Below are 24,081 nucleotides of genomic sequence, written 5' to 3'. Positions count from 1 at the left end.
GCTGATGGCTTGAGTGGAATAGTTACAGTATTTGTAGTCATTCCTAGGTATGTCTGCCTTTTCTGTCCTTCACTTATTCTTAGCAAGAAGCTGCTGGCTTTCAGAACTCCTCTCCATCTGAGAGACTTTGTCAGAATTTAACATCTTTTAAGTTCATATTGCTTCTCGCATAATAAAAAAATTAGAATTTTCCATATATTTAGCTTGACCACTATCCAATGCATTTTTGATAGGCTATGCATGACCTCACCAGACAGTGGAGTGTAGTTTTGCCCAGTTTCAAAGCATTCTGTTGGTCCTCACTTGTTGGTCCCTCAGTTTTGGGGGCTTGTGATTCACAAACAATTCCTGGCTTTTCTAGGCTCTAATCTCTGTGACTCCTGATGAGGAGACATATGATGAAGAGGATGCTGCCTTCTGCTTGGAGATGCTTCTGAGGATTGTGCTAGAGAATAGGTATGACCTTGAAATACATGCAGATTCATTGTAAATGTCCCTGCTTTACTGCAGCTGCTGCCTGGGTCCAGGGAATGAGTTCCTCATGTGCTTGATTTGCCAGCTGAACCAGCATGTGGCTGTAATTTCAGGGCTTAGCAATTCCACTCTAGCATGTGCAAACAGGAAGGCTATTCGCCCGTGAATTACTGCTTGATATCCTGAGATTTGGAGAACATAAACTAAACTCTGGAGGGAGAATTCTCCTATCTGATTGCTTTGCAACTAATGAAGTAAATAAGAAATTTGACGGCTTTGTTGTTTCTGTGTCTTTGTTCTTATATCTTCCGGCTGGAGTTTTTCATTGAAATGAAAAAATACTGGGTTATCTGGAGTTCTGGGAGAGGTAGCTGGATTCCTCTTGTCTCATCTCCTTTCATCCTACCCTTTCCCTCCTCCTTGTTGTGGCTAGGGACCGTGTGACCTGTGTCTGGCAAACTGTCCGAGACCACCTCTATCATCTCTGTGTCCATGCGGTGGAGTTCTGCTTCTTGGTGGAGAGGGCAGTGGTGGGGCTGCTGAGACTGGCAATTCGGCTCCTTCGTCGGGAAGAAATTAGTGCACAGGTAAGGGATTTTTTGAAAGTCAGTTACTGGGATTTTGTGGCTACACCTGGCAACACAGGAAACCGATTGCTGTTGGATGGACCCACATTTAACCTGTCTGTGCTGCAGGTAACAACAAACAGCAGTTGTAAGTAGCTCTAAATAACTGAAAGGTGACTTTGCTGGAGAATGGAGTGTAAATAATAGGCTCTGTTATTCTTGTCTCCTTCTCTGGCCAGGTTCTCCTCTCATTACGTATCCTGCTCATGATGAAGCCAAATGTGCTGTCCAGAGTTAGCCATGAGGTTGCCTATGGCCTCCATGAACTCCTGAAGACCAATGCTGCTAACATTCACTCTGGAGATGACTGGTACACGCTCTTCACCCTCCTGGAGTGTATTGGGTCTGGGGTGAAGCCGCCTGCAGCCCTGCAGGTTACAGCAAGGGCAGATAATGATACAGGTAAGACAGGCCAGCTTGTGCTAGGAAATCTGATGCCTGCCTGCCAGATAAGCAGCTGCTTCCTCAAGCTTTCCAATTAGCAAAGGGGACTGCAAGAAAACAAAGCTGATATTAAACTACATTAGCAAGATTAAAGACCAGCACCTGCTGTTCACTCCTACCCCATGGTCTGTCCCTGTCTCTACTCTGCCATCTTTTCCTACTCCGTGAGCAGCAGTCCAGGTGCTAGTCCCTGGGGGAACAGTGGGAGGAAAACTGATATCAGTTGTAGCAGCTGTAGAAGGCCTTTGCTCTACCCAAGGAGCATTTTCTGCTGGTTGTGGTCTGGTGCCTTGAGTAATGTACCCTTAATCTCTCATCTAGGTGTGTAATGTAAACCCAGCTGTTGTTCCTGTCATACTTGCTTCTTTTGTGGGACTGACTCCTTTCTGTCCCCATTTTAAGGATCTTGTAAAGGGAGTTGTTCTTTAAAATTCTATTTCCAAATCCATTTGTGTTCAGAGTGCCCGAACCATTCCCACAAGACCAACCCACTATTTCCCACTTCTCTTGACTGTGTTAGAAAGACAGTCTTTTCAGCAAACTGTTCCTGTTTCATTCTAGCCAGCTGGCAATGTATTTGAGTCTGACAGCTTCAGACTTTTAAAGCAAACAGCAAGAAAAGACTTTTCCAGAAGCCCTCATTTTCCTTTTTGCTTTTGTAGAACTTTCTTGCTAGGTCCTGATGTTTTGTGCTAGACAGATGGGAGAAACCTGATATTGCAAAACCCCTATGGCCTTTGCCTTCTGGCCTCTGGGCTAATGCTGGGCTGTCTTCTCCCTCTTTTTTTTTTTTTTTTTTTTTTTTTAACTGCTTCTGTCTTTGCTGATTGGGTAAACTACTTGCCTGTGGCACATTGCACACATCAGAACATTAGTTCTCTTTACCTCCTTCTGAAAATGTTTGCTGCACTGTGTTCACAGCAAGTCTGTCTCTCTGCTGGTGAGTTTCTAGATAATGTTGAAAGATGGAAAGAATGAATTTTTGCTTCTAAATAACATTATATCAGTAGCTTAAATTTGGTCCTTGCAAAGATTTCTGTGCTTGGGACATGAAATTTAAGGTTCTCGGAGAAGGTAGATCTGACAAGTGTGGACCATGCTAATGTAGATTGCTGTTCATGAGAAAGACTTTACCAGTATTAGTGTGGAGCTGAGTGACCCCAGAAGCCCTGCATGAGTCATGTCATTCCGTGTTGTGCTTTTGGGGTTGTCTTGGCTGAACCTAGCACCTCCAATAGTTCTTAAAGTGTGTGGTACATCTGATTCTTCCCCCAGCATCAAAGCATTAGACTTCCTGCCCTTTTTAAATCCACAGTTAGGCTGACAAGTAACATAGCAGAGGATGGAAAGCCAAACATACCTACAGGGGAGAAACAGTGTCAAAGATTTGTGTTTCCTGCTGTCTCCTGTGCATGCTTCTGTCATAGTTGTTCTTCCTCTCACAGGAGGAGAGGCCTGGCCCAGTTTCTTCCAGGGCCTACTGGTGGTTCCTAGCTGATGCTGATCTGACTAATCTGGATTGCTTCTCCATTATCCACAGCTACTCATTCCAAGTTCTTGGTTTGGCTTTGATCTAAACCCCATGCCTTTTGTTTTGAAGGTGCTCAGTCAGACAGCGAGGTCTCCTCCTCCTATCATCCAAGTGACATGAGCCTGGACCGAGGCTACACCTCTGATTCAGAGGTGTACGCAGACCACGGGAAGCCAGGCAAGATGCATCGCTCAGTGACAGATGTGGATGTCATGAACAGTGGCTGGCTAGTGGTGAGTAGCCAATGGGCTTCTGGTGCCTGAAGAAGACTACTCCTAGCATGGTTGTGGGCAGAGGGTGTGGTAGGGAGAGAAAGAATAAGACAGTAGAAAAGAGAGCTAAGATGAGCTGACAATGTAAAGGGAGGATGGGGAGGAGATGCAGATGGAGAAAGCTTGGAGGCAAATAAGGAAGGAAGGGAAATGGATCCTACGGAAACGTTACCTATTGGCTTCAGAAGAGGAAGGCCCTTTCAGTGTGTGCATGAGGTGCTGCTTGTTATGCTACCCTCTCCTGCTACCCTCTTGCTGTGCCCTGCAGGTGGGGAAAGATGACATTGACACCTCCAGATCCACTGCTGGGCTCAGCAGGCTGGGGCCATCTCCTCTTGTCAACCAGTACAGCCTGACTGTGGGGCTGGATTTGGGCCCACATGACACAAAGTCTCTCATGAAGTGTGTAGAGTCCCTGTCCTTCATCGTGCGAGATGCTGCCCACGTCACACCTGAGAACTTCGAGCTCTGTGTCAAAACCATCCGCATCTTTGTGGAGGCGAGCTTGAATGGGGGTAAGATGGCCCTTGGTTTGACAATCAGGATTGGGCTTGGGGTGGCCAGTCAGCAAGAAGTGTGAAGTATACTGTCAGAAAATGAGTCCTCAACCCCCCAGAAAATGGTCTGCTGTGAGAAAAGTGTCCTGGCTCCTGCTTGTAGCAGGGACTTTATTCTTATCCTTCTCTCTGGGGTGGAGTGGAGGTCTGGAGCTGATACGGAGGTAGCAGTATCGGCTGTTGCTGAAGGCTGTTCCTGAGGCATGCTGGGTACCTCTTTAAGAAGGTAGTTGTCATTTCACAGGACAGGGCCCTCCACTGGGGAAATCAAAAGGTGGCTGCTGTGTGTGTTGAAAGACAGAAAATTTTGTGGTGGAGAGTGTATATGGTATGTTGCTGCCTTTCACTTTCTAGGCTACAAGTCCCAGGAGAAGAGGGGGAAGAGCCACAGGTATGACAGTAAGTCTGGTCGGTTAAAAAAAAAGCCAAAGGAGAACTCCACACGGCGATCACGGGTCTTGAGCCAGCACCAGGCACACACACACAGTGATGAGGATGAGGATGAGAGCATCCCTGCCAGCTACCACACTGTGTCTTTACAGGTTAGTCAGGACGTAAGTATAGCAAGGATTTCCTCCTCTCCTTTCCCATACTCAGGGCCTTGCTAGGGAGTCACTGCGATTCTTCACGGGGTGAGGGGGGGCAGCTGCATCCTGGGTTAGTGGGTGCTGAATAGCAGAGGGTGGCCCTTGTGGCCGTGTGTGGTTCTGCAGTGAAAGAGGAAGACTGCAGTTTGGACAGGCAAAAGCAGAATAGCGGTGGAGAGAGAAGTCCTCAAAAGCAAGGAGGATGGGGTCTGGAGCTGTGAGTCACTATACTAGGTAAGATGGATGTGGATCAAGGGCATTTGGAGGCATAAGGTTCGTGTAGGATTAGTGGGGAGTCTGATAGGGTATCTGAGCTTGAGGAGAGGGGAAAGCCCTGTGGGCTGAGGCACTGGGGTTTCAAGTACAGAGGACTGGGATGAGGGTGTCATTTCTCTCTCCAGCTGGTGCTTCAAAGGCATGAAGGCACAGGCCTGCTGACTGCCAGGCTGTTGGGTCTCTGTTCAGTAGTAAAGTGACTAGAATGTCATTTGCCCATATGGAGCTGTTCTGAGGGAGCTTTGCATGTGCTTCGTGCTTTTTTTTGTTTAAAAAAAAAAAAAAAAAACAAGTTGCAGAGTTGTCCCTGGACAGCACAGCTGAATTACTGGGTTTCTCCCTCTGCCTGGGAGAGTCAATGCTCTGTGCTAGGAAAGGCTCCATTCTTTCTTCTGGCAGGATTGGGATGCTGTTCCTCGGAAAATGGAATTGACATGGCTACTGAACTGACGCAAATCTTGCTGAAGATGCCTGGCACTTGACCCCTTAGGGAGAGCACAGACAGCAGGCCCTACACTATCTTCATAGTGATACATTGTTACGTACATACAGGAAGCAGGCTTGAGCAGTTGTGAGCGTTGGTTTGGGGAAGAGCAGAGACCAGGGTTGCTTCAAAAATTTAAGTCCTGTGTGTTGCTTAATGTAATGCTTGACTTGCAGCTCCTGGACCTCATGCACACCTTGCACACGCGAGCAGCCACCATCTACAGCTCCTGGGCAGAGGAGCAACGCCATCTAGAGACAGCAGGAAGGAAAATCGAAGCAGATTCCCGAACACTGTGGTCCAACTGCTGGTGCCCTTTGCTACAGGGTAAAGCCATCCCCTTGTGATAAGAGTGAGCAGAGACGCTTCCAAAATAATGGCAGCACTTAGGAGGAGCCAAGAACTAACTGTAGAAAGCAGGCAGAGGTTGTTTTTAGGGTCTGCTGTAATTGAAAAATAACTTGGATCAGATCTGGAAAGGTATCTTTAGCATGAGTTAGCTGCCAGCTTGCTTCTGGACCTGATAGTAGATTCCCAGTCTGTGGCCTGGAACAAGTATAATCCTTTTTCTTTTTTTTCCCTTTTTTTTTTTTCCCCCAGGGAGTGTTTGATCTTTATTAGACTTTTCATCCTAGACTAGGGAAGTAGGGATGTGACAGTTTCTCTGTGGGCTTTGCCCTGAATCCCTCTCTTGCAGGTATTGCCTGGCTGTGCTGTGATGCCCGACGGCAGGTACGGATGCAGGCACTCACTTACTTGCAGCGGGCTCTCCTGGTACATGACCTGCAGGCCCTGGATGCCCTGGAATGGGAGTCCTGCTTCAACAAGGTAACCTCCTGGCTGCGCTGGGCATGTAGGCAGGACAGCATTGTCATGAAAAGCAAAGTTTGTGCGGGAGTGGCAGAATGGTGTCCTATTTCAGCACCATCTTCTTGAGCAGCTTGTTCACCCCCACAGACAAGGCATTCCCTACTCTGATCCTGTGAAAAGTTCCTCTCTGTTTAGGCTTCTGACAGAACCTAATTGAAATGAATTCACTCATTTCTACTTCCTATTGCTTCTCCCATGCTCTCTGGGGGAGAGAGTGGGGAAGCCACCAGTCCCAAAAGCCATCTCCTTCCTGCAAGGCTGTCTGTGCAAAACTCATCAGTCATTTTTCAGCTCTGAAATATCAGTGTGTCTGATCCAACAGGTGCTGTTTCCTCTACTAACCAAGCTACTTGAGAACATCAGCCCAGCTGACGTTGGTGGGATGGAAGAAACTAGGATGAGAGCCTCAACACTACTCTCCAAGGTAAGCATGATTCTGCTGCCTGAAAGCTCAGGGGAAACCATGTGCCTCAAGAAAACCAAACTGTTTGCTGTATTAGCTTCTCAGCATCTCTGATCTGGATAGGTGTCAGTTTGCTAGTTTGACTGTCTTTAGTGCTGGGCTTCTCCACCACCTTCTGCTATTGGCACATGTGTTCTTTCCAGAACTGCCTCCATGATCCTGGCCTTCAGAAAAGTTGTCAGGAAGGACTTTGTGACTTTATGAAGGATGGAGAGAGAAGTGTTTCACCTGACATTAGTTGAAGACAGTCTGTTCTAATGGTGAAATGATGCATGTCACAAGCTGATAGTACTGACCTAAGGCAGAGAGTGTGGAAGGGCTGGAAGACATGGTGATGCAGACTGCCGTGGCCTAATGCAAAGGAGACAAGATCCACTCCTCTACATGTGCAGCTCAGAAGAGTGGAGGCTTCTGGTGTCCTCAGGCTGGGCCTGTGCATGCCCCTAGCCTGCCACAAGGAGGGGGAATTCCAGATTTGCAAAACTGGCTTGTCAAGCTATGAGCATCAGCCCTGATACTACATGTTGACGTAGTTGTGGTTTTTTTCCTAGGTGTTCCTACAGCATCTCTCCCCGCTGCTCTCACTGACCACCTTTGCTGCCCTGTGGCTGACAATCCTGGACTTTATGGACAAATATATGCATGCTGGCTCCAGTGACTTACTGGTAAGGTGCTGAAAGTGATACTGCAGTGCTTTGAACTATCATTCATTGGTTTTAACCTTCTAAACTTGAAAGGTGGTTTGGTTTTGGGTTTTTTTAGCCTTTTAATCATTCCAAAACCATTTCGTTCCATGGTGTCTCCCCTTGGCCTGTTTCCAAGGCAGCCCATCAGTTGTGAGCTTTTGTTCATTGCTGTATGTCCATTCTCTGTGTCCTGAGGAGTATCTCTGATTACAGCTGGAGGCCATTCCAGAGTCTCTGAAGAACATGCTGCTTGTAATGGATACGGCTGGGATATTCCACAGTGCTGACTCACGGACAGGATACTCAGATCTCTGGGAGATCACCTGGGAGCGGATTGACTGTTTCTTACCTAGACTGCGGGATGAGCTCTTCAAACAGACCATCATCCAAGGTATGAGGGGTTCAGAAACCTTAAAACAACAGGTCTTGGACCCAGGGCTTGCACCTTGTCCAGTACCCAGCTGCCACAGTGCCTGGATGCTGATGAAATGATAGGTGCAGGAGGCTGTGGGAGCTTGGCACAAGAAGGGCAAACTGAAGGTGGGCAAAAGGATTGAGCAAACTGATGTGTGGGCTCACTGCTTGTTTTGTTTTCCTAGATCCTGTCCCCAGCATACCAATGGAGCAGCAGCATCAGAAATCAATAGTGTCTGCTCTGCCCCCTTCCTCTGTGGGGGATGTGAGACCAGCCACGCACCTGGCTCCTTTGGAGAAGCCTTGTGAACTGGGTGCCAGTGGTGAGTCCCGTTTTCTTCTTTCTGGAATCATCTTCCCAGCACAGTGGTGTGGATCTGCTTTTCCTTGGTTTAGCGTGATCTACAGTGACCAGGCCTCTGGTGTTGTGGAATTGTTGTGCTTCCAAATGGATAGGTTGTGGCCTTCTTGCTAAGGTTATTGGGGTGGGCAGAGGTTGGGGGAGAATGCCTGTGATTGGCCCCTGCTCCTCAGGGCCTCGTATGAAGGTATGTGGAAGGGGCAAGTCTGAAAAGGCCCCTGAGCTGATCTTCAGCCCTGCTTAGCTTTGAGCTGAAAGGTGACTTTGTAAGGGCCTGTATAAGGATCTATTTTTTCTCTTGCTTTTTGCAGAGTCTGAGAGAGCCACTGCACCTGCCTCACCCACCATCAGCACCTCTGCCTCTCCTTCTTTCCCAGCATCAGCTCCAACAAAGACAAGCCCCGTTACAGACATACCTCCTACGACAGCACAGCCACCACTCATCCTGCAGCCTCTTGCATCTCCCCTGCAGGTTGGGGTGCCACCTATGACTCTGCCAATCATTCTCAACCCAGCCCTAATTGAAGCCACCTCTCCTGTTCCCCTCTTAGCCACTCCACGGCCCACTGACCCCATGACAGCCTCTGAAGTCAATTAGTTTGAGGGTGTCTGAGAACTGTCTGCTGAGGAAGTTTTGTGGGTGGAGGATGCTGGCCAAATGTTCTCTGGTAGTGGGCATGTTTGTTTTAGAAGATGATGCTAACCTGAGCAGAAGGGCTGCTGCCACAATTCCCTTGGAGCACATCACGTTCTGCTCCCTTCTTGTGGCAACCACCTAGAAATCTGCCTAGAAATCCCTGTCGTCTTGGAGGGGTGCCCAGTTCCACTGACCAGTCTCCTTCCTGCCTTCACAGTCTCGGGGCCAGGCAATGTCCACACCCAGCAGCCTGGGACCAAGCTACCACCAGTTCATCTGGTGAAGAGGGAAGACTCAGAAGTCGCACCAGAGAGGGGCTGCAGTACAGGACTGCCTCTCAGATTATTCAGTCCAGTCCCTGGCCAATTCCCCAGCCATTCCCTAGCTTTTCCTGTCCATGCTTCTGGTCGCACTGCTTTGTTTGGGCTCTGGGCATGCCTGGGATCAGCAGGTTGAGAATTCTGTGTAGAAATGTGGATTGCTTACAGTGCAGCTCCCAGCTTGCTATGTAGGGCTTCTTGTCTGCTGTAGCCATGTGCTTTCCTTCTGCAACATGGATCACAGCAATCCCCATGCCAGATGGGGAGCGTGGTAGGGGCAGCACTGCTTTCCTTCCTCCTCCTGTAAATGTAATCAGGCTTTCTGGTTGGAGGAAGCAAATTCAGAAGGCTCTGCCTAGTTGAGCAGATAAGAAGGAAATGCAGAGTCCCGTGAGCTGAGAGCAGAGCACCATGGCCATCTCTCAAACAGTGCTTGGGGAGCCACTCCCCCAGGGTGCACAGCAGTGCTGTGTTGTCCACCACTCGCTACATTGGCCTTTTTGTGTCCAGCCCCATTCCTTAGGAGAACATCCTCTTCAGCCAGAGAAGATGTGGGGATCTGTGCTACCTGCTGACAGATGCCCAGCAAGTCTGCTGTGCTTTGTCTTGGAAGCTCTGCAGAGATTGCACCCTTCTGCATCTTCTAGTTGTGGGAGCCCACCTCCTTCTCCACCTAGAATGCCCCTGCAGCTGAGGCCCTGGTAGTCATTCTTGTGCTTCTGCCTTGCAGCGAGGATGTCCCGCTCTTCCACCCCCTCATGCCCAGAACAGAGCTGGCTGCCTGGCAAGTGCTGCATCTCCGTTCTTCCTCCTCTCTCAATTAGTTGGCTAAATTCTCAGTAATATCAATCTTGGAAATCCCACTGGTGACTGGGAGGGACATGGGTGGGACTCCAACCCAGTGTATACTGTACTGAGAGGAACCTACGGTTGGGGTTGGAGTACAACCAGTGTACATACAGAGTAAATGGCTACAAATCCAATGGACTTTTTACAGTGTAATAAATACATCCTGTAAATTAATGCTCCAGTGTTGCATTCCTTTTCTGTCGCAGTTCTGTGGCTCAGAGCTTTGGGAAGAGAGAAGTTTAGTTGTCAAGGTGCTGTGCCTGGCTGCCAGCCCCCTGGCTCTATATACCAGGATCCTCCAACAGTGTGCTCTGTCTGTGGGGAGCACGGAGGGACTTGCCCTAACAAGTGGTCAGCTTGTAGGGGGGCTGCAGTGGAGGTTGGCCATTGAGGTGCTAAGCAGAAATGGTTCCCATCATGGGCAGAGTGGAGCAGTAACAGCTAGATTGCTCTTGCTTCTGGCAACAGTTTAGTGTTGGCTGTAAAATGTCTGATGTTACGTTGGTGTGTGCTCATGCACCACTAGGACTGAGGGCAGAGACTAGGGCTGAGGAGCAGGTGCCCTGTGGCATCTCGGCACGCAGCCAGAACACAGACCTCGGTCACAAACTGGCTGACTTTGGAGAAAGGAGCATTTTCTGTCTGATGAGGAAGAAATCCTCATTTCCACTGACATGACTTGGACTTGGAGAGGGCATGAGAGATCCTGGGCTATTCCAGGGCTAATGCTTATCACAGGTAAGGATAACCGCACATACTTCCCTCCTGATATTTTCTACTTTGTCTTGCGGCAAGATCCACGCAGTGCCACAGTGTCCTTAGAGCTGCATGAGGTACCAATGCCTTCTCTATCGCAAGGATTCCAAGAGACTCCTGCAGGCTTGATAAGGGGTTGAGCAAAGGTCTAAATATTGCATAATGGAAGAGTAATGTACATACTAGGAAAGTCCCGCTAATGAATCCTGGTTCCCTTACCCCATTTCCACCATTCCTGGAATATTTTCACTGCTGCAGCCTTTTCCTCACCCTCCACTGCTTCCAGATTGTGTCCTTCCAGCCCTTGGATGTTTTCATTCACATATTTGAATCCTTGTGCTGCCCATGGCCCTTGTGTATCCAGCCTGCCTCTCTGTCTTGTATTTCCGAGCCTTCACTTCTATTTACAGCTCTGTTTTTCTGAGCTGTTTCCAAAATGCTCACTGAAACCTTTAGATGATTAACTCTTCGTAAACCATTGCTCAATTGTCAAGTGCCTTGATGTCAGCACGACTGCCCTCTGATCCCCGGACAGTCCTTTGGCTTCTTGGAGTGGTGTCAGCTAATAGCAAAGCCCAGTTTTTCCTGCTGCCTTCAGATAGTTGTTTGGGGGATGCTGTATTTTAAACTGGGTTTGCAAACCCAGTTTCTACTGAGAGTATTACATCTTAATTCAGACAATTGCAGTGCAAAGCAAAAGCCACCCCAGGAAACTGCAGGAAGCAGGACTGGAATGGAAAGAATGTCAGCTGGAAAGACAGACAGAATGGCACTTTAAACAGTTTTCACTAGACTGTAAATAGGAATGGACTAGAAAACCAGAAAAAATGTCTTTGAATGTTGTTTGGATTTTGCAATAACGAGGTTTCATGTGTTACAGAGAAAAAATAACAGGGGAAGTGTTTGAACCGAAAGGAGATCAGCATCAACTGACAGGTAGCATGTGCTGTAATACATATTTTTATCAATAAGTCTCTTGAACTCTATATTTGTAACTTAAATTACATAAGATAGTCATGCTACCAGCAGCTTTTGGTGAGGAGCGGTGTTCACAACACTAGCTTTCAGGTTTGTCCCAACATATACTTTTTCTAGTCTTGGACTTCTTTCTCATTTTTACAGGTCTGACTCACTGTTTTCCAGAGGAGGCTGGACAGACATCACCGTAGTTTGGATTTACGTACCTCTTGTGTTCACATTTACATCAGGAACTTCCACTGCTGAAACAGAATAGAAATAAGTATTGGGGTTTAGCGTGTGTCAGTAGGACGTGTTACTGTGGAGCTGGTGTTTTCCTTATTGGTGTGAAGCTTCCTAGTGGGAGAAAGGCCTATGGAAAGATAAGCCCTGGCTGTAAAACATAAATTTGGCACTGAAACTTGTGAAACTGAAGCATTGATGCTTTAGATTCAATTGTTAAATTGAATATGAGCATACTCAGAAGACCTGGTCTGTAGGAAAGATTTCCACGAAGTATCTTCCACTAGTGAGCTGGCTTTTTTAGAAGTTACCCTCGCTCCTAGAAATGCTAGCCGTTGAACTCCTCTGGAAAAATCTGTGCCTGTTACGGAGCCTGAAGTAGCCTGAAACCACGGTGCCCTGTTCCTTCGCTCCACCTGTGCGGAAGGCAGCCCAGCGGGGTTTGTACTGCTCGCCCCGTGGCCCGGGAGCAATCTGAGCCCTGCCAAGGCTGCTGGAGGCAGCAGCAGCTGCACGCTGGCCCGGTGCCCACCGCACCCCACCGCCGTCTGCCGTGTGGCCGAGGGGGCTGCCGGGAGAGGGAGGGCCAGGCCCGTTGTCCGCCGGCAGACAGAAATGTAGGAGACAGCTTTGGGAGCGCAACTTGCTCGGGAGCAAAGTTCTGGAGTGCAACTCCTGCAGCAAAAGGTCGGGGAACTGATGTGCTGAACAGCAAGGAGAGACCCTGGGCCTGCGAGGAGGCTGCCTGGAGTGCGATTCAACATGTAGGAAGATGAGATCCCCCGAGACTACAAGTCCCAGTATGCAATACTCCTCCTCCAGTTGCATAACCTGCACCCCGGCCCGGGTGAGGTGGTGGGCAGCTGGAGCTCCTCTCCCACGCAGGCCAGGGCAGGTGCTGTTCCCGGGCCGCTCCTCTCTGCAGAAGGCAGCAGGAAGGTGCAGGCTTCACAAGCACCAGTCGCTCCGGTGCCAAGGGCTGCACACACCCTTTGGCTACACCGGATGTTTTGGGACCTGTAAACACATGCCTGCAAGCAGCCCTGCGGGGGGAGGGTGGGTTACTGCTGAGTTACCGATAGGGAAATGGGGTTGCCGTGGCCTTGCTGTAGCCTGGCTGCTCTGCCAGGGGAAGTTACGCTTCCTCTTCTCAAGTTTTCCACATAAGAAAATTGAAAACTGCTCTGGGCAGTAGGGTTGGTGGGTGGCTGCTAAACTTAATTCCTAGTTGAGCTATTTGTAGAAAGTGTCTGGGAAAGGAGAGGTCAGGCTAACCAGGTCAGAACGGGGTGTGTGGGCAGGGGCTTGCAGGGTGTGAGGGAGCCAAGGTCTTGCCATTTAGCGAGAGCGCGAGATCAGTCAACATGGGCACGAACCGAGCCTTGTCCTCAGGAGGGAAGGCTGAGCCCGCGTTAACCCTCTTCGCCCGAGGAAGAAGAGGGGACCGAGCGAGGTCTTCTGTGCCTGGGTGTTACCTGGCGCTGTACCTCCTGCCTCGCCCCTGTGCTGAGACAGCGCCCTTTGGGTCACGCTTGCTGGAGGAGCTCACCGCCTCATGGCGGGATGGTGTTCGGGGCAGAGAGAGAATCATCTGGGGCTGGAGGGGGGGGTGGTGAGCCCCCAGCGCCCCGCAGCCAGCCGCTGCCGTCCGACTCGGCCTCGGCAAAGGCTGCTCCAGGCTGCAGCTCCAGGGCGCTGCGTCTGCCGAGCGGGAGCTCGGCCCTCTGCCACGGCTTGTCTCCCGCGGAGGAGAAGGCACGGCAGCCCGCGCTCGCGGGGCCGGTCGGGCTGCCGGCCCCGCGGGACCCGAGCGCTAGCGGCTCCCTGCGCTCCCCGCCGCCGGCTGCCTCCCGCAGCTCTGCCCGGCCGGGGGTGCCGGCGCGTCCCCCCGGGGCCGGCGGCGCGGCCGCCACGTTGGCGCGCGGGCCGCGCCGGGCCCTCGCCGCTCCCCCCACTCGGGCCCTGCCCGCCGCGACGCCGCCTGCCCGCGGGGCCGGCCTGGGCTGTCCCGGCTCGGCTCGGCTCCGCAGGGCCGGACCTCGCTCCCCGCCCGGCCCCGCCCCGGCCCCGGCCCCGGCCCCGGCCCCGCCCCCCCCTGCCCCCCCTGCCTCCATGTTCAGCGCGGCCCTTCTTCCTCCCTTCATCATTAGTGCATCTTTTTCCCCCTTCTTCCCCCTCTCCTATCCCTTCTTTCATCCCTCCCCCCTTCCCCCTGGGGGATCCTGCCCGTCACGCTGCCTGCCTTCACCATCACCGGCATGTGGATCGTGTGAGTGCCGCGGGACGGTCCGGAGCCGCCGCCAGCCCCCCACCCCTCCGGCGGCGGGGACGGGGCCGCGGGGATGGGGTCGCCCGGGCTGCGGGGGGGGGGGGGGGACGACGACATTGCGGGGCGGGATGCTGCGGGATGCTGCGGGGCAGGGGGCTGGAGGATGCTACGGGATGCTGCGGGGCGGGGGGTTGCGGGGCACCGCCGGGCCCGTGTCATGTCGGGGCACTTCTGCATGCTCAGTCGCTCCCGCGCTCTCCATCCCCTCGCAGCCACCCTGCGTGGTCACTGCGTCCCCCGCAGCAGCACTGGCATGTGCCTCCCTGGCCTCGTGTCCCTGACACCCCGTGGGATCGGGTGCCTCGGTCCAGGCGTGAGTGCGGCTGATGCTTAGGCGGCACGGGAATGGCCTCGGGAGCGATGCCACCAGCCCGGGTCGCACAGCGCCAGGGCTGTAACCGGCACATGGGCACCCATCCCATGTGGTTGGATGGGAGGGCTATGGGACATTTGTCCCTTGTGCTGGGGGCAGAGGCCGCATCACGTGGGTGAACAGCACTAGCCCACCCTGCCGGCCCCTTCCCCGGGTCTCGGCCCTGGGATCTCAGCTGGTCGTACAGGGCTGTCCTGCCCCGGTCCATCAGGCCCTCTGTGCCACTACCACAGGGGTGGTGGGCACTGGGTGAGGGACTTTTCCCAAAAGTACAGGGAGCCCCAGCGTAGGTGATGGGACTTTTTGGGGTGTGCGATGGAACAAACACACCCCATACCATGCGGGTCCTTCTGAGAGCTTCACCCCTGTGGTATCCCCCGTCCTCCTTCATGACAAAGCCAAATGCTGGCCCTGGTGCAGGGAACTCACGCTCAAGTTTTTCCCCTGGACACCTTGTGAAGCCCTGGCTGTCTCCCATGGGTCGCCCTGGAGGGCAGATGCCCCTCCAGCCCAGAGCAGCTTGGGTGGGAGGTGCTGCTTATGGTCCTCACAGCCAGGGCTGCCCAGGGAGGGGAGGTCTCAGGCCCTTTTTCTGGCCCCAAATATGTCCTGCGGCTGCCTGGGCGACACTGTGTCCCTCATCAGCGCAGTGGCAGGGTGAGGTCGAGCAGTTGCATGTGGGAGCTCGTGGCCCATGTGGGGCCCTGCCAGCCATGCCTGGGATGCAGAGCTGTGAGGGGGGACAGGGCGGGTGTGGGGGGCCACATTCCCCTGGGGGAGGGCAGTGCCATTTGCGCCTCTCTTGGCATATTGCCCCTCCCAGGAGGGCACCGAGGGCTGGGATGGGGACTGGGTGCTTGGGGGAGACCTGTGCTGGGAAGTGGCTGGGCGAGGGGTCTGCGGAGGCCGATGCTCTTGGTGGGCGGCCCTTGGGGTAGGCAGCACTGCCCCTTGGTTCCCCCGCAGCTGTCCCGCTCTTTGCCCCAGCGACTCTCTACTGGGATCATCCTTTTTGCAGCCCGGCTGTTGGGTGGCCAGCTCGGGTGGGAGAGGGGTTTTCTTACCGGTGTCGGGGCCTATTTTTAACCTGAGCTGTTTATGGCCGCTGGCGGCGGTGATTGAACAGCGCGGTGCCGCCCGCTGCGGTAGCTCCCAGGCAGGAGGGCTCCTCGCTGGCTGGGGGGCCACGGGGCTGAGACCCCTCTGGAGCTGAGCGGGATGCATGTCATGAACCCCTTGTTACGCTGACTGAGGTGCAGGGGTGACTCCACAGTGAAATGCTTGATGGAGCTGATCTGCCCAAAATGCCCTGCCAACGCACCGGCTGCTTTTCCAGACTTCTTTTAGCTCCGGGGGCTGGCCAGCCAGGGGCCGGGGGAAGCACGGCAGAGCCCAGCGGCCATCAGGTGACACCCTGCACAGCTGCGGGCTGGTGGAGAGCCCCAACGCCAGGGTGGGGGGCTCTGCGGTAGAGCAGCCCCCCAGAGCCCGGGGAGTACAGCAGCGCGACAGGGAAGAGGCCCCGCAGGAGCAGCCGCAGCTGCACTGAACTGGAACAGGAGGCGGCTCTCGGCAAGGATGGGGGTACCGGGCAGGGGGACTTGGTCCCAGCAGCGGGAGCGCCCTGGAGCATGGACTGGGCTCACGCACTTGCTTTTCTTTTCGCTGCTTTGTAAAGCTGGGAGGTGCCACAGGGTGAGGACTGGCCCCTGGCAGGCAGGTAGGGCTTGTATCCCCCCATTCCCACGGCTGGTCCCAGGGGCTGGCCCCAGGTGCGGGCCAGGAGCGGGGATGCAGGGACGCGGGTGGCTGCAGTAACCGCTGTTGTTGTCTCTCCCCCAGGTACGCCATGGCACTCTCCAACAACCACATCTGCCCCGTCCACAACTGGTAAGGTCTGGGGAGGGGCGGCAGGGGCCCTTCCCCACGGACCGGCTCGGTTAAAGACCCCGTAACGCCAGGTCCCTCTCCAGGCCTGTCCCACTTGAACCGTGCCATGCTGTGCCGGACTACTGGGTGGCCTGAGCCCACCCCTGCACCATCACCATGCTGAAGTGGGGGTCGGGGGCCAGGCTGGCCCTGGGAGGGGGCTGGGGATGACGGGACAGGTGGGAGCATTAAAGGGGGCACAGAGCCACCTTCTTCCCTGGCAGACACGGTGGAGAGAGTGACGCGGCGCAGTCACCCCAGAGTGTGTGTCTCCTGTCGGGTCTGCGAGTGTCTTCTGGGAGCAGAGCTGCTTGGGGACTAGCTGCTGGCAAGGCTGGGCCCCGCGTTCACGAAGCGGTGAGGATGCCAGGGCCAAGCAGGGCTACCGAAAGCTGCCTTCCCTCCCCCGCCCAGGCCTGCCTGTGGTTACGGCTGCTCCGGTGAACGGTCCAGCCCTGCTGCGAACCAGGCGGGGAGAAGGAAGCTATTGAAAGAACACAGCATGGAGAAAGTATGAAAATAAGTGGTCAGGGAATTACAGAGGGCCGTGTGTCTCCATGGAAAAGGTTGAGGCTTGCTTGCTTGAGGCTAAATCTGGCAGTGCCAGGGGGACAGGACGGCCCCGCGCTGCCCAGCCACCCCACCGGCAGAGCTGCCTGCAGCACCCCAGGATGGGGGACGAGGCGCGGGCTCTCTTGCCAACTTCTGCAGGGTTTTTGGCTTGTTGTGTCTCCTTAAAAATCTGCCCAGAAAAATCCATGTTAGTTTAATTCTTGCTGGAGTGTTTGAAGGAGAAGGGGAAGAAAAAAAACCCGCTGCCATTTCCTGCCTGATGGCTGATTCTGCCCTGGGAAGAATGTGTGTGTCGGTTGCCCTTAATGATGAATAATGCTTCCCGGCCTCAGGCTGCTCGCTTTAAACAAAATAATAATAAAACAGTCCCTCCCAAACCAAACACGGCCCCAAGAGCAGCCCTTGAGGAGGCTGTGGGGCTCCACGCCTTGGGGTTTCGTGGTTGGAAAACAAAGCCACCAGTAAAGGAGGAAACTGAAAAAATACCAGAGCCCAGCCCAGCCCTTTCCAAAAAGGCAAAAAGGCCTTTTTAACCGTGCACTTGCTGAGCGGCTGGAGGCAGCTGATGGTCAGCCTGGGCCAGGGGCAGGGTGGCGTCGGCCTCCCCACAGCTCCCGTCCCCACCGTGGGGCTGTGTCTGAGGGGGCCCTTCGGGGCACACAGGACTTTGGGGTCCCTGCCTGCAGGGTGGGGAGAGAGTCCTGCTCAGCTGTGCCAGGCAGAGGTGCCGGGTGCCTGGATGATGTTGCAGGAAAGGGGCACCCAAAAACCCACTGCAAGTGTGTGCCAGCTCCTAGGAGAGCCGGGAGGGCGAGAGGGCACGTACCCCCACGGCGGGGGGGAGGAATTTGGTTATGGTTGCAGGCAGCAGCTGTGGTACAGGAAAGTGCCTGGGGCCGATAAGAGCTCTGGGTCCCCGGGCCCCGGGGCTCAGGGCGTCTGTGGCTGCAGGAGGCACTTCCAGGGCTCTGCAGTGGTTGCGGGCAGCAGAGCCCTGCCCCGGCCCCGCGGTGCCGGGGACTGCCAACAGGCCGCCGGGGGGATGCCCTGCGGGTGTGCCGGGCTCCCCAGGGCAGCCGGGGGCTTGCTCCTGTCCTGTCCCACCTGAGGCAGCTCCTCCCAGCCCCTCACGCAGCTCCCTCCCTCCCAGGCAGGGTGGCACGGCCCTGGGGTGCTTGTGGCTGTGGGGGCCGTTTCCCGCTCAGCTCGGCATTCCCGCCCATCCCGTGCAAGCCCGGAGCTGTCAGTGGCTGCGTGCCCGGCTCCACCTGTGCTCCCGCCCCGGGGATGTGTGTGACAGGGCTGGCAGGCGGGCGTGGGGCTGCGAGAACCCCCCGAGCCCAGCACCCCGGCCCGTGCACCCAGGGAGTGAGTGCGTGCAGCCCCCCGCCCCGCCACGGCCTCTCCCTCGCAGGCGGGGACTCCGGGTGGGCAGCAGAGCCAGCAGGCGGGGGACGGGCTGTGGAAACCCAGGCGTGATGCTCCCGGAAGACCCTGTTGGGCCGCTCCCTGGAGGGGCTTGTCCCCAGGGTGGGGGCACATCCCTGGAGTTGGGCTGCGCTCGCTGGGGAGCAAGTCTGCTACCGTTGCAGGGCCTGAGGGCGGGAGGCAGGAGGGTCCCGGGCAGCAGCTCGGCTCTCCTAGCCTGTCCCTTTGTTCCCGGCAGGAATTACAACCAGTCGTGTGGCGGGGACGGCCCCGGCTCCTGCTGCACGCTGGACCACATCCCCCTCGTCAGGTGAGCAGCCTTGGGGTGGGAGCACGGGGCCGGCCGGGGGTGGGAGCCGTTCCGAGAACCCCCCTGGGGCAACTCAGGACCATGTCATGGGGAGGGGGGCAAGCACCGCACCCCTGTGCCCCCCGGCTGAGGGCTCCCTGGGCCTTGCCTTGTCCCCACAGCAAGTGTGGCACCCTGCCTCCCGAGAGCTGCTTCTTCAGCCTCATCTGCAGCCTGGGCTCCTTCATGGGTAAGTGCCCGCTGCCGGGAGAGCGGGGCCAGGAGCGTGGCGGGGTGGGGGGGCCGCAGGCGTCGGCGGTGTACGACAGGGCTGTGTTTCCCTCCTGCAGTCATCCTGGTGGGGCTGCTGCGCTACGCCCACCTCCTGGAGCGTCTCGGGCCGTCTCTCCTCAACACCTTGGGGCTGGCCACCGGCTGGGTCTGCGCCGCCGGCCTCACCATGGTCGGCAACTTCCAGGTAAGGCATCTCCTCAGGGGGTCCCCGGGGGCAGGGAGGGTGGGAGGGGGCCCTGACTGGAGCAGGACAGTGGCAGCGCTCATCAGCGTAGGATTTGGGGTGGTTGTTTTGGTCCAGCCCCCCGATCCATGCATTCCTTTGCTTCCGCCAGGCACCATGCTTCCCCAGGTGCTGGGACTCCTCTTTGCTCGTGCACTCATAGTTTCAGGTCCAGATTAAGCTGCCGGGTTTGGTTTAGCCCTTATCTGACACCCTCTGTACAGTCTGTCCCCTCCGTGGACGTGTGACCCCGCGGGGCAGGGACGTGCCGGCCGGGCAGAGGAGAGCCAGCCAAGCTGCCGACGCTGACGCTGCCCGGCCGTCCCACCGCGGATGTTTGCTGCTCGGGGGCGATGCCAGGAAACTGTCTGGGCAGAGCCTGCGCTAGCAGGGTCCGGAGCAGTCCAGGGCTTGGTGGCAGATGACGGCGCTCGGCCCCACGCTTGCACTGCCAGGCACCGGCCTCCCGGCAGCTGCCTGCCCTCTGCCTGCGGCAGCCGGTCCCTTCCGCTTGGCAGGAGGCTGCTGCCGGCACCGCCACCCCGGGAGAAGTTTCGCTGGCCCCGATCTCCCTTGTGTCCCAGCCGTGGCTCAGCAGCTCTGCTGAAGGCAGGGCTGTGACCCCCAGGAGGGGGTGCAGGCAGCCCCAGATACTGCTCAGGGCAGAGGGCAGCCCCTGCCCCATGCACCTGGGCACGGCAGGGCTGTTGGCCCAAGGGGCTCAGGAGCTACCACCCCATGGGTGAAAGAAACAGAAATGCTTTGAGATCCCAGCAGCAGACAACAGGTCCAGATCTGCTCTTCAGCCAGGAGTTGGGCTCACGGCAAGCTGCCTAGACCCGCTCCTGGCATCGCCTGCACCCCTGCCTGGGCACGTGCCCACCCCCTGGAGCAGAGCCGTGCGTCCTGGGGTGCCGGCACTGCTGGTCTCTCCCCTGCAGGTGGATCACGCCAAGGTGCTGCACTACATTGGGGCAGGGGTGGCCTTTCCCACCAGCATGCTGTTCCTGCTCCTGCAGTCCATCCTCACCTACCGCATGGCCAAAACCCGTGGGCAGTACTGGACCGGCCACTTACGTAGCATCCTCACCGCTGTGGCCTTCCTCACCCTTGTCTTCAGTATCCTTCTGAAGGGTGTGGGGAGGAGATCTGGGATGGGCTGGTGAAAGGCGGTCCTCGCAGGGGGTATGCGCCCCACGTCCTCCATCCTTTGGTCTGCCAGTGAGGCACGGTGCCAGGAGAGGGGCTGGGCAGGGGGCTGAGGGTGGGCAGCTCGCTGCCCTTGTAGGCTGGAGGAGCAGCAGTATTGGGGCCGAGCAGGGGAAGGGATGCTGGTGCGCATTTCTTGAGGTGCTGGGATGCCCCAAACCAGCCCTGCCCTGGCTGCTACAGCCCAGCCACCGCTGCAGGCTCCAGCCCCACGCCTTGCAGAGTGGAAGGTTAATTGTTGTTTTTTTAATGAGACAAAGGTATGTTGAGCCTTTGGCAATGCAAAATCCGTCTGAGTTACCTATATGGCCGAAGCTGAGTACAAAAGCGCTCTGTGCGGCTGCCAGGTGGACGTATGGCAGCACCTCTGCCAGCCAGGGCTCACCAGCACCTGCCGGCCAACCTGCCCGTGGGACAAGGGAGGGCTTGGTGACCAGACGCTGGGCTCTGCAAACACCACACCAGGGAGGGAGGGCACAGCAGCAGGCAGAGCGGGGCTGGAAGAATGGCCCCGAGTGTGTGGCCAGGGAGCCAAGGGTTTATCTGGGACTGAGGTTAGGGATAAATTGGGCAACAAGGTGGTGGTTATTGGGCAGGAAGGGGAAAAAGCATGTGGTGTCCACAGGTCCCAGAGAGGCTGGCTGGGGTCTGGCTGGGGCAAGCAGTGCAGGAGGAGCCTGGGCAGTGCTGGTGGACCTGGGACGTGCCAGAGGGTCCTGCTCTGTCACTGCAGCAGGCAGGCATTCCCTGCCGGGAAGCAGGCAGGGAGCTGGGAAGGGCAGGAGGCACTGCAGTGCCACGCCAGCTGGGAGGGACAGGCAGGGCATGTATGGACAAGGGAGTCTGCCATGGCCATGCTGCTCTGTAAGCACTGGGGACTGGAAGTGGGAAAGCAGTGAGCCGTGGTGAGGATGGTGTGGGGAAGGGGCTGGGACCTCTCCTGGTGGGATGGGGGAGTGAGCAGAGGGCTCTACCCTGCGCAGGTCAGGTCCCTGCCCCTCTAGCTCTCCCAGATCTTAGTCTCGCTGGCAGAAGGCAGGGTACTGCCGGAGGCTTCACCTGGAGGCCTGGGGGATGTACCTGCCTCCTCCCCTCACCCGTGGTGGCTCTGGCAGTAGGTTTCCCTAGAGATCCCCAGTGGGCCTAAGAGAAGCATAAAGAAGCTCTGGCAGCGGTAGGACCTGGAGGAGAGGGAGCAGTCCACCTCTCTGGGGCGAGCCAGACGGCAGCGCAGGGGGACAGGAGGTGCTGCGGGGCTGGGATGCAGTGGCCCCAACGCCCTTACCGAGGGGATGGAGGGCTGATGAGTTTTATCAACTGTGACTGCATCCTGTGGGAGGATGGGGAGCATCAGCCTGGTTTGAGGAAGAGGGGAGGGGTGTGGGCAGGGTGAGGCATCTGGGCACCTGGCTTGCCCTGAGGGCTGCAGCCTGAGTTCCCCCTGCCCTGGCCTCTTCAGAAAATCTGCACGTCAGTCCCATGATTTACTGAGGCTGGTTTGGGCACGCGTGCCACCGCCTCACCCGTGCCAGGGCCCTCCCGGTGCTGGGAGAAGCATGTGGGGTTTCTTGGTTTTAGGGGTGGTGGTGTGTTTCCTGCGGAGGGTGTCTGCTCATGGCCGCCCCAGTGTGCAGTGGCAGTGGGATGTGGTCCTCCATGGGGTGGTTGGTGTCCAGCTGTGCTTTCCTTGACGGGGATGCCCTCAGGCGGTGTGTTCTTCATCCAGGAGAGCTTCGTGCTGCAGCATGTGGCCGCCCTGTGCGAGTGGATGTTCATTATCGATGTCCTGGTCTTCTACGGCACCTTCACCTTTGAGTTTGGGGCCATCTCCACAGACACCTTCCTGGTCCTGCTGAAAGCCAGCCGGGCTCCCAAAAGTTACAAAGGCGAGAGTGGCGTGTCCAGCACGGCCCACATCCACAGCCACGCGGAGGGCCTGGCTATGGCCTGACCCCCGCGGGAGGCAGGGTCACAGTGGAAGACCCCTAAATAGGGCTCTGCCGGTGACTCCTCCGCCTTGAACGTCTCCGAGACCCCGGCTGCCTCGGGGTGCGTGTGTGTGCACGCGTGGGCGTGCGGTGCCCTCCCCTCCTGGTGGGAGCTGTGGCTGGCGCTCCTCTGGCAGCCGGTGTCCCCTGCAGGAGCTGCCCCCTCTCTGCCCGCAGGGTTTGGGGTCACTGCTGTGGTGCCAGCCCAGTGCTGCTATTGGCAGAGCCAGGATCTGCCCCTGTGCCTCTGGGGTTGCCCCGTCTGAGTCGGGGGCTGTCGGAGGCAATCATACAGAGGCCCCCTTCTGTAAGGGACATGGGGGAATAGGGAGCTCACCCTCCCCTCACCACGCAAGCCTGGTGTGCTGGGGAGGGGGGGATCACTGTTCCTCCCTCGTCCACGGCCACTGGGGTAGGGTTCTGCAGACCAAGCCTTCCAGCCGGCCGCTGTGACTGTCAGAGGAGCCAAAAACCCAGAGTGCCTTGTCCCTTCCTCGGGAGGTGATGGCAGTGTCAGTCTGTCTGCACCCGCGGTGAGGATGGCAGGGGGGGTTGTCTCTCCCTGCCTGCCTGCCTGGGTGGGGGTAGTGCCTTGATGACACCAGCAGCCCCAGTTGGACCGCACTGGCCTTCCCAACCAGGGCTCTTGCTGCTTGGGGCCTTCCATGCCTCCAGCCGATGACTTTCCCACATTTTTTCAGCTTGGAGGAGAATTGCTGAGGCAGGTTTCACCTCTTGGGCCATGGCATTCCCATGCTCCCTGGCAGTCAGCTAGGTTAGGAAATGGGTCTCCTCATTTACTGTCACACCGGGGATGTCCTGCAAGCACAGTGCTTGCAGAGCAGTAGATTTCCCCTCCATAGCACAGCCAACCTAAGCTGTCGTGCCGGGAAGCCGGCACACCCCAGCCCCAGTCTCCCAGCGCAGGGGTGGGCTGCTGCCAGCCCTCCCACCCAGGGAGCGCAGGCACGGAAAGGGGAAGCACTTCTGTAGGAACAGAGGAAGGTTGCACCCCGTTCTGCTGGGACTCCGAAATCCGTCCTCTGGTGCCCTCTCCAGCGCTCAGCCTGGCCAGCGCCTGCCTGGTGAGAGCCTGTCCCGCTCGGCCCCAGCCTGGGGCGTCCTGGGCAGGGGGCTGGGGTGGGGGGATGAGGTGTAGAGGGAGATGAATGCGTGTGTGTGTATATATAGCTCTACATATATACACACACACACACACACACACACACATATAGATATATATATATATAAATTTTCCCTTGTCCCTGGAGAGGGGCATTTGCTGCTGCTGTGTGCATTGATCAGGTCGGGCTTCCTGATTGACCCACCTTTTCAAAATTGGCCTATAAATCCACCAGTATATGTAGTTTGAAGAGGAGCATTTCTGACTTTTATATCTAATATATGTTTAAATATATATATATATCTCAAGAGAGAACAGTGAATTTACAATAATAAAAGTGAAAATCAGCCAAGGGCGAGGCAGACCGTCCTTCCCCACCGCGCAGGACTAGGGTAGCGACCAGCTTTGGGGCGAGGGTCCAAAGGGCCGGGGGACGAAGGGTGCTGCGGCTCTCGGGGCACAGCCGTGAGCCCGGGGCTCGGTTCCCTGTGCCGGGTGTCAGGCAGGTGGAAGACA

General features: G+C 56.2%; 2 protein-coding genes across 10 annotated transcripts in view; both read left to right on the top strand.

Annotated features, from left to right (window-relative positions):
- Positions 1 to 10,025, top strand: part of GBF1 (golgi brefeldin A resistant guanine nucleotide exchange factor 1) — a 110,652-nt gene extending 100,627 nt beyond the window's left edge. For 6 of the 9 annotated variants that reach the window (XM_030029925.2, XM_030029924.2, XM_030029922.2 and 3 more), the window contains 13 exons: positions 362 to 456; positions 908 to 1,061; positions 1,280 to 1,502; positions 3,145 to 3,308; positions 3,616 to 3,862; positions 4,259 to 4,458; positions 5,428 to 5,578; positions 5,949 to 6,079; positions 6,444 to 6,545; positions 7,136 to 7,249; positions 7,484 to 7,661; positions 7,870 to 8,007; positions 8,357 to 10,025. In XM_030029925.2, the coding sequence (XP_029885785.1) occupies positions 362 to 456; positions 908 to 1,061; positions 1,280 to 1,502; positions 3,145 to 3,308; positions 3,616 to 3,862; positions 4,259 to 4,458; positions 5,428 to 5,578; positions 5,949 to 6,079; positions 6,444 to 6,545; positions 7,136 to 7,249; positions 7,484 to 7,661; positions 7,870 to 8,007; positions 8,357 to 8,643 (2,184 nt within the window). In that variant the 3' untranslated portion in view covers positions 8,644 to 10,025. The remainder of the gene's footprint in view (positions 1 to 361; positions 457 to 907; positions 1,062 to 1,279; positions 1,503 to 3,144; positions 3,309 to 3,615; positions 3,863 to 4,258; positions 4,459 to 5,427; positions 5,579 to 5,948; positions 6,080 to 6,443; positions 6,546 to 7,135; positions 7,250 to 7,483; positions 7,662 to 7,869; positions 8,008 to 8,356) is intronic. The other 3 variants (XM_030029926.2, XM_041127247.1, XM_030029920.2) reach the window with 1 other exon arrangement.
- Positions 10,026 to 13,370: 3,345 nt separating this feature from the next.
- TMEM150A (transmembrane protein 150A) lies at positions 13,371 to 23,914 on the top strand. Its single transcript, XM_030030856.2, has 8 exons — positions 13,371 to 13,838; positions 13,958 to 14,076; positions 16,352 to 16,399; positions 18,678 to 18,749; positions 18,911 to 18,978; positions 19,079 to 19,206; positions 20,187 to 20,364; positions 22,161 to 23,914. The coding sequence occupies exons 1-8, from the start codon at positions 13,371 to 13,373 to the stop codon at positions 22,403 to 22,405; spliced, it is 1,326 nt and encodes a 441-aa protein (XP_029886716.1). The 3' UTR covers positions 22,406 to 23,914.
- Positions 23,915 to 24,081: the final 167 nt, after the last annotated feature.

The sequence above is a fragment of the Aquila chrysaetos genome, chromosome 11, assembly GCF_900496995.4.
Source record: "Aquila chrysaetos chrysaetos chromosome 11, bAquChr1.4, whole genome shotgun sequence".
In the NCBI taxonomy this organism is placed as follows: domain Eukaryota; kingdom Metazoa; phylum Chordata; class Aves; order Accipitriformes; family Accipitridae; genus Aquila; species Aquila chrysaetos.
This window is presented reverse-complemented; position numbering and strand designations above follow the sequence as displayed.

Excerpts from the sequence above, each read along its gene's own strand:
- TMEM150A (XM_030030856.2), top strand. The coding sequence starts at position 13,371 with ATGGTGTTCGGGGCAGAGAGAGAATCATCTGGGGCTGGAGGGGGGGGT. Across the intron at positions 14,077-16,351 it reads ATCACCGGCATGTGGATCGT|GTACGCCATGGCACTCTCCA; the intron begins GTGAGTGCCGCG and ends TCTCTCCCCCAG. Across the intron at positions 19,207-20,186 it reads CCATGGTCGGCAACTTCCAG|GTGGATCACGCCAAGGTGCT; the intron begins GTAAGGCATCTC and ends TCTCCCCTGCAG.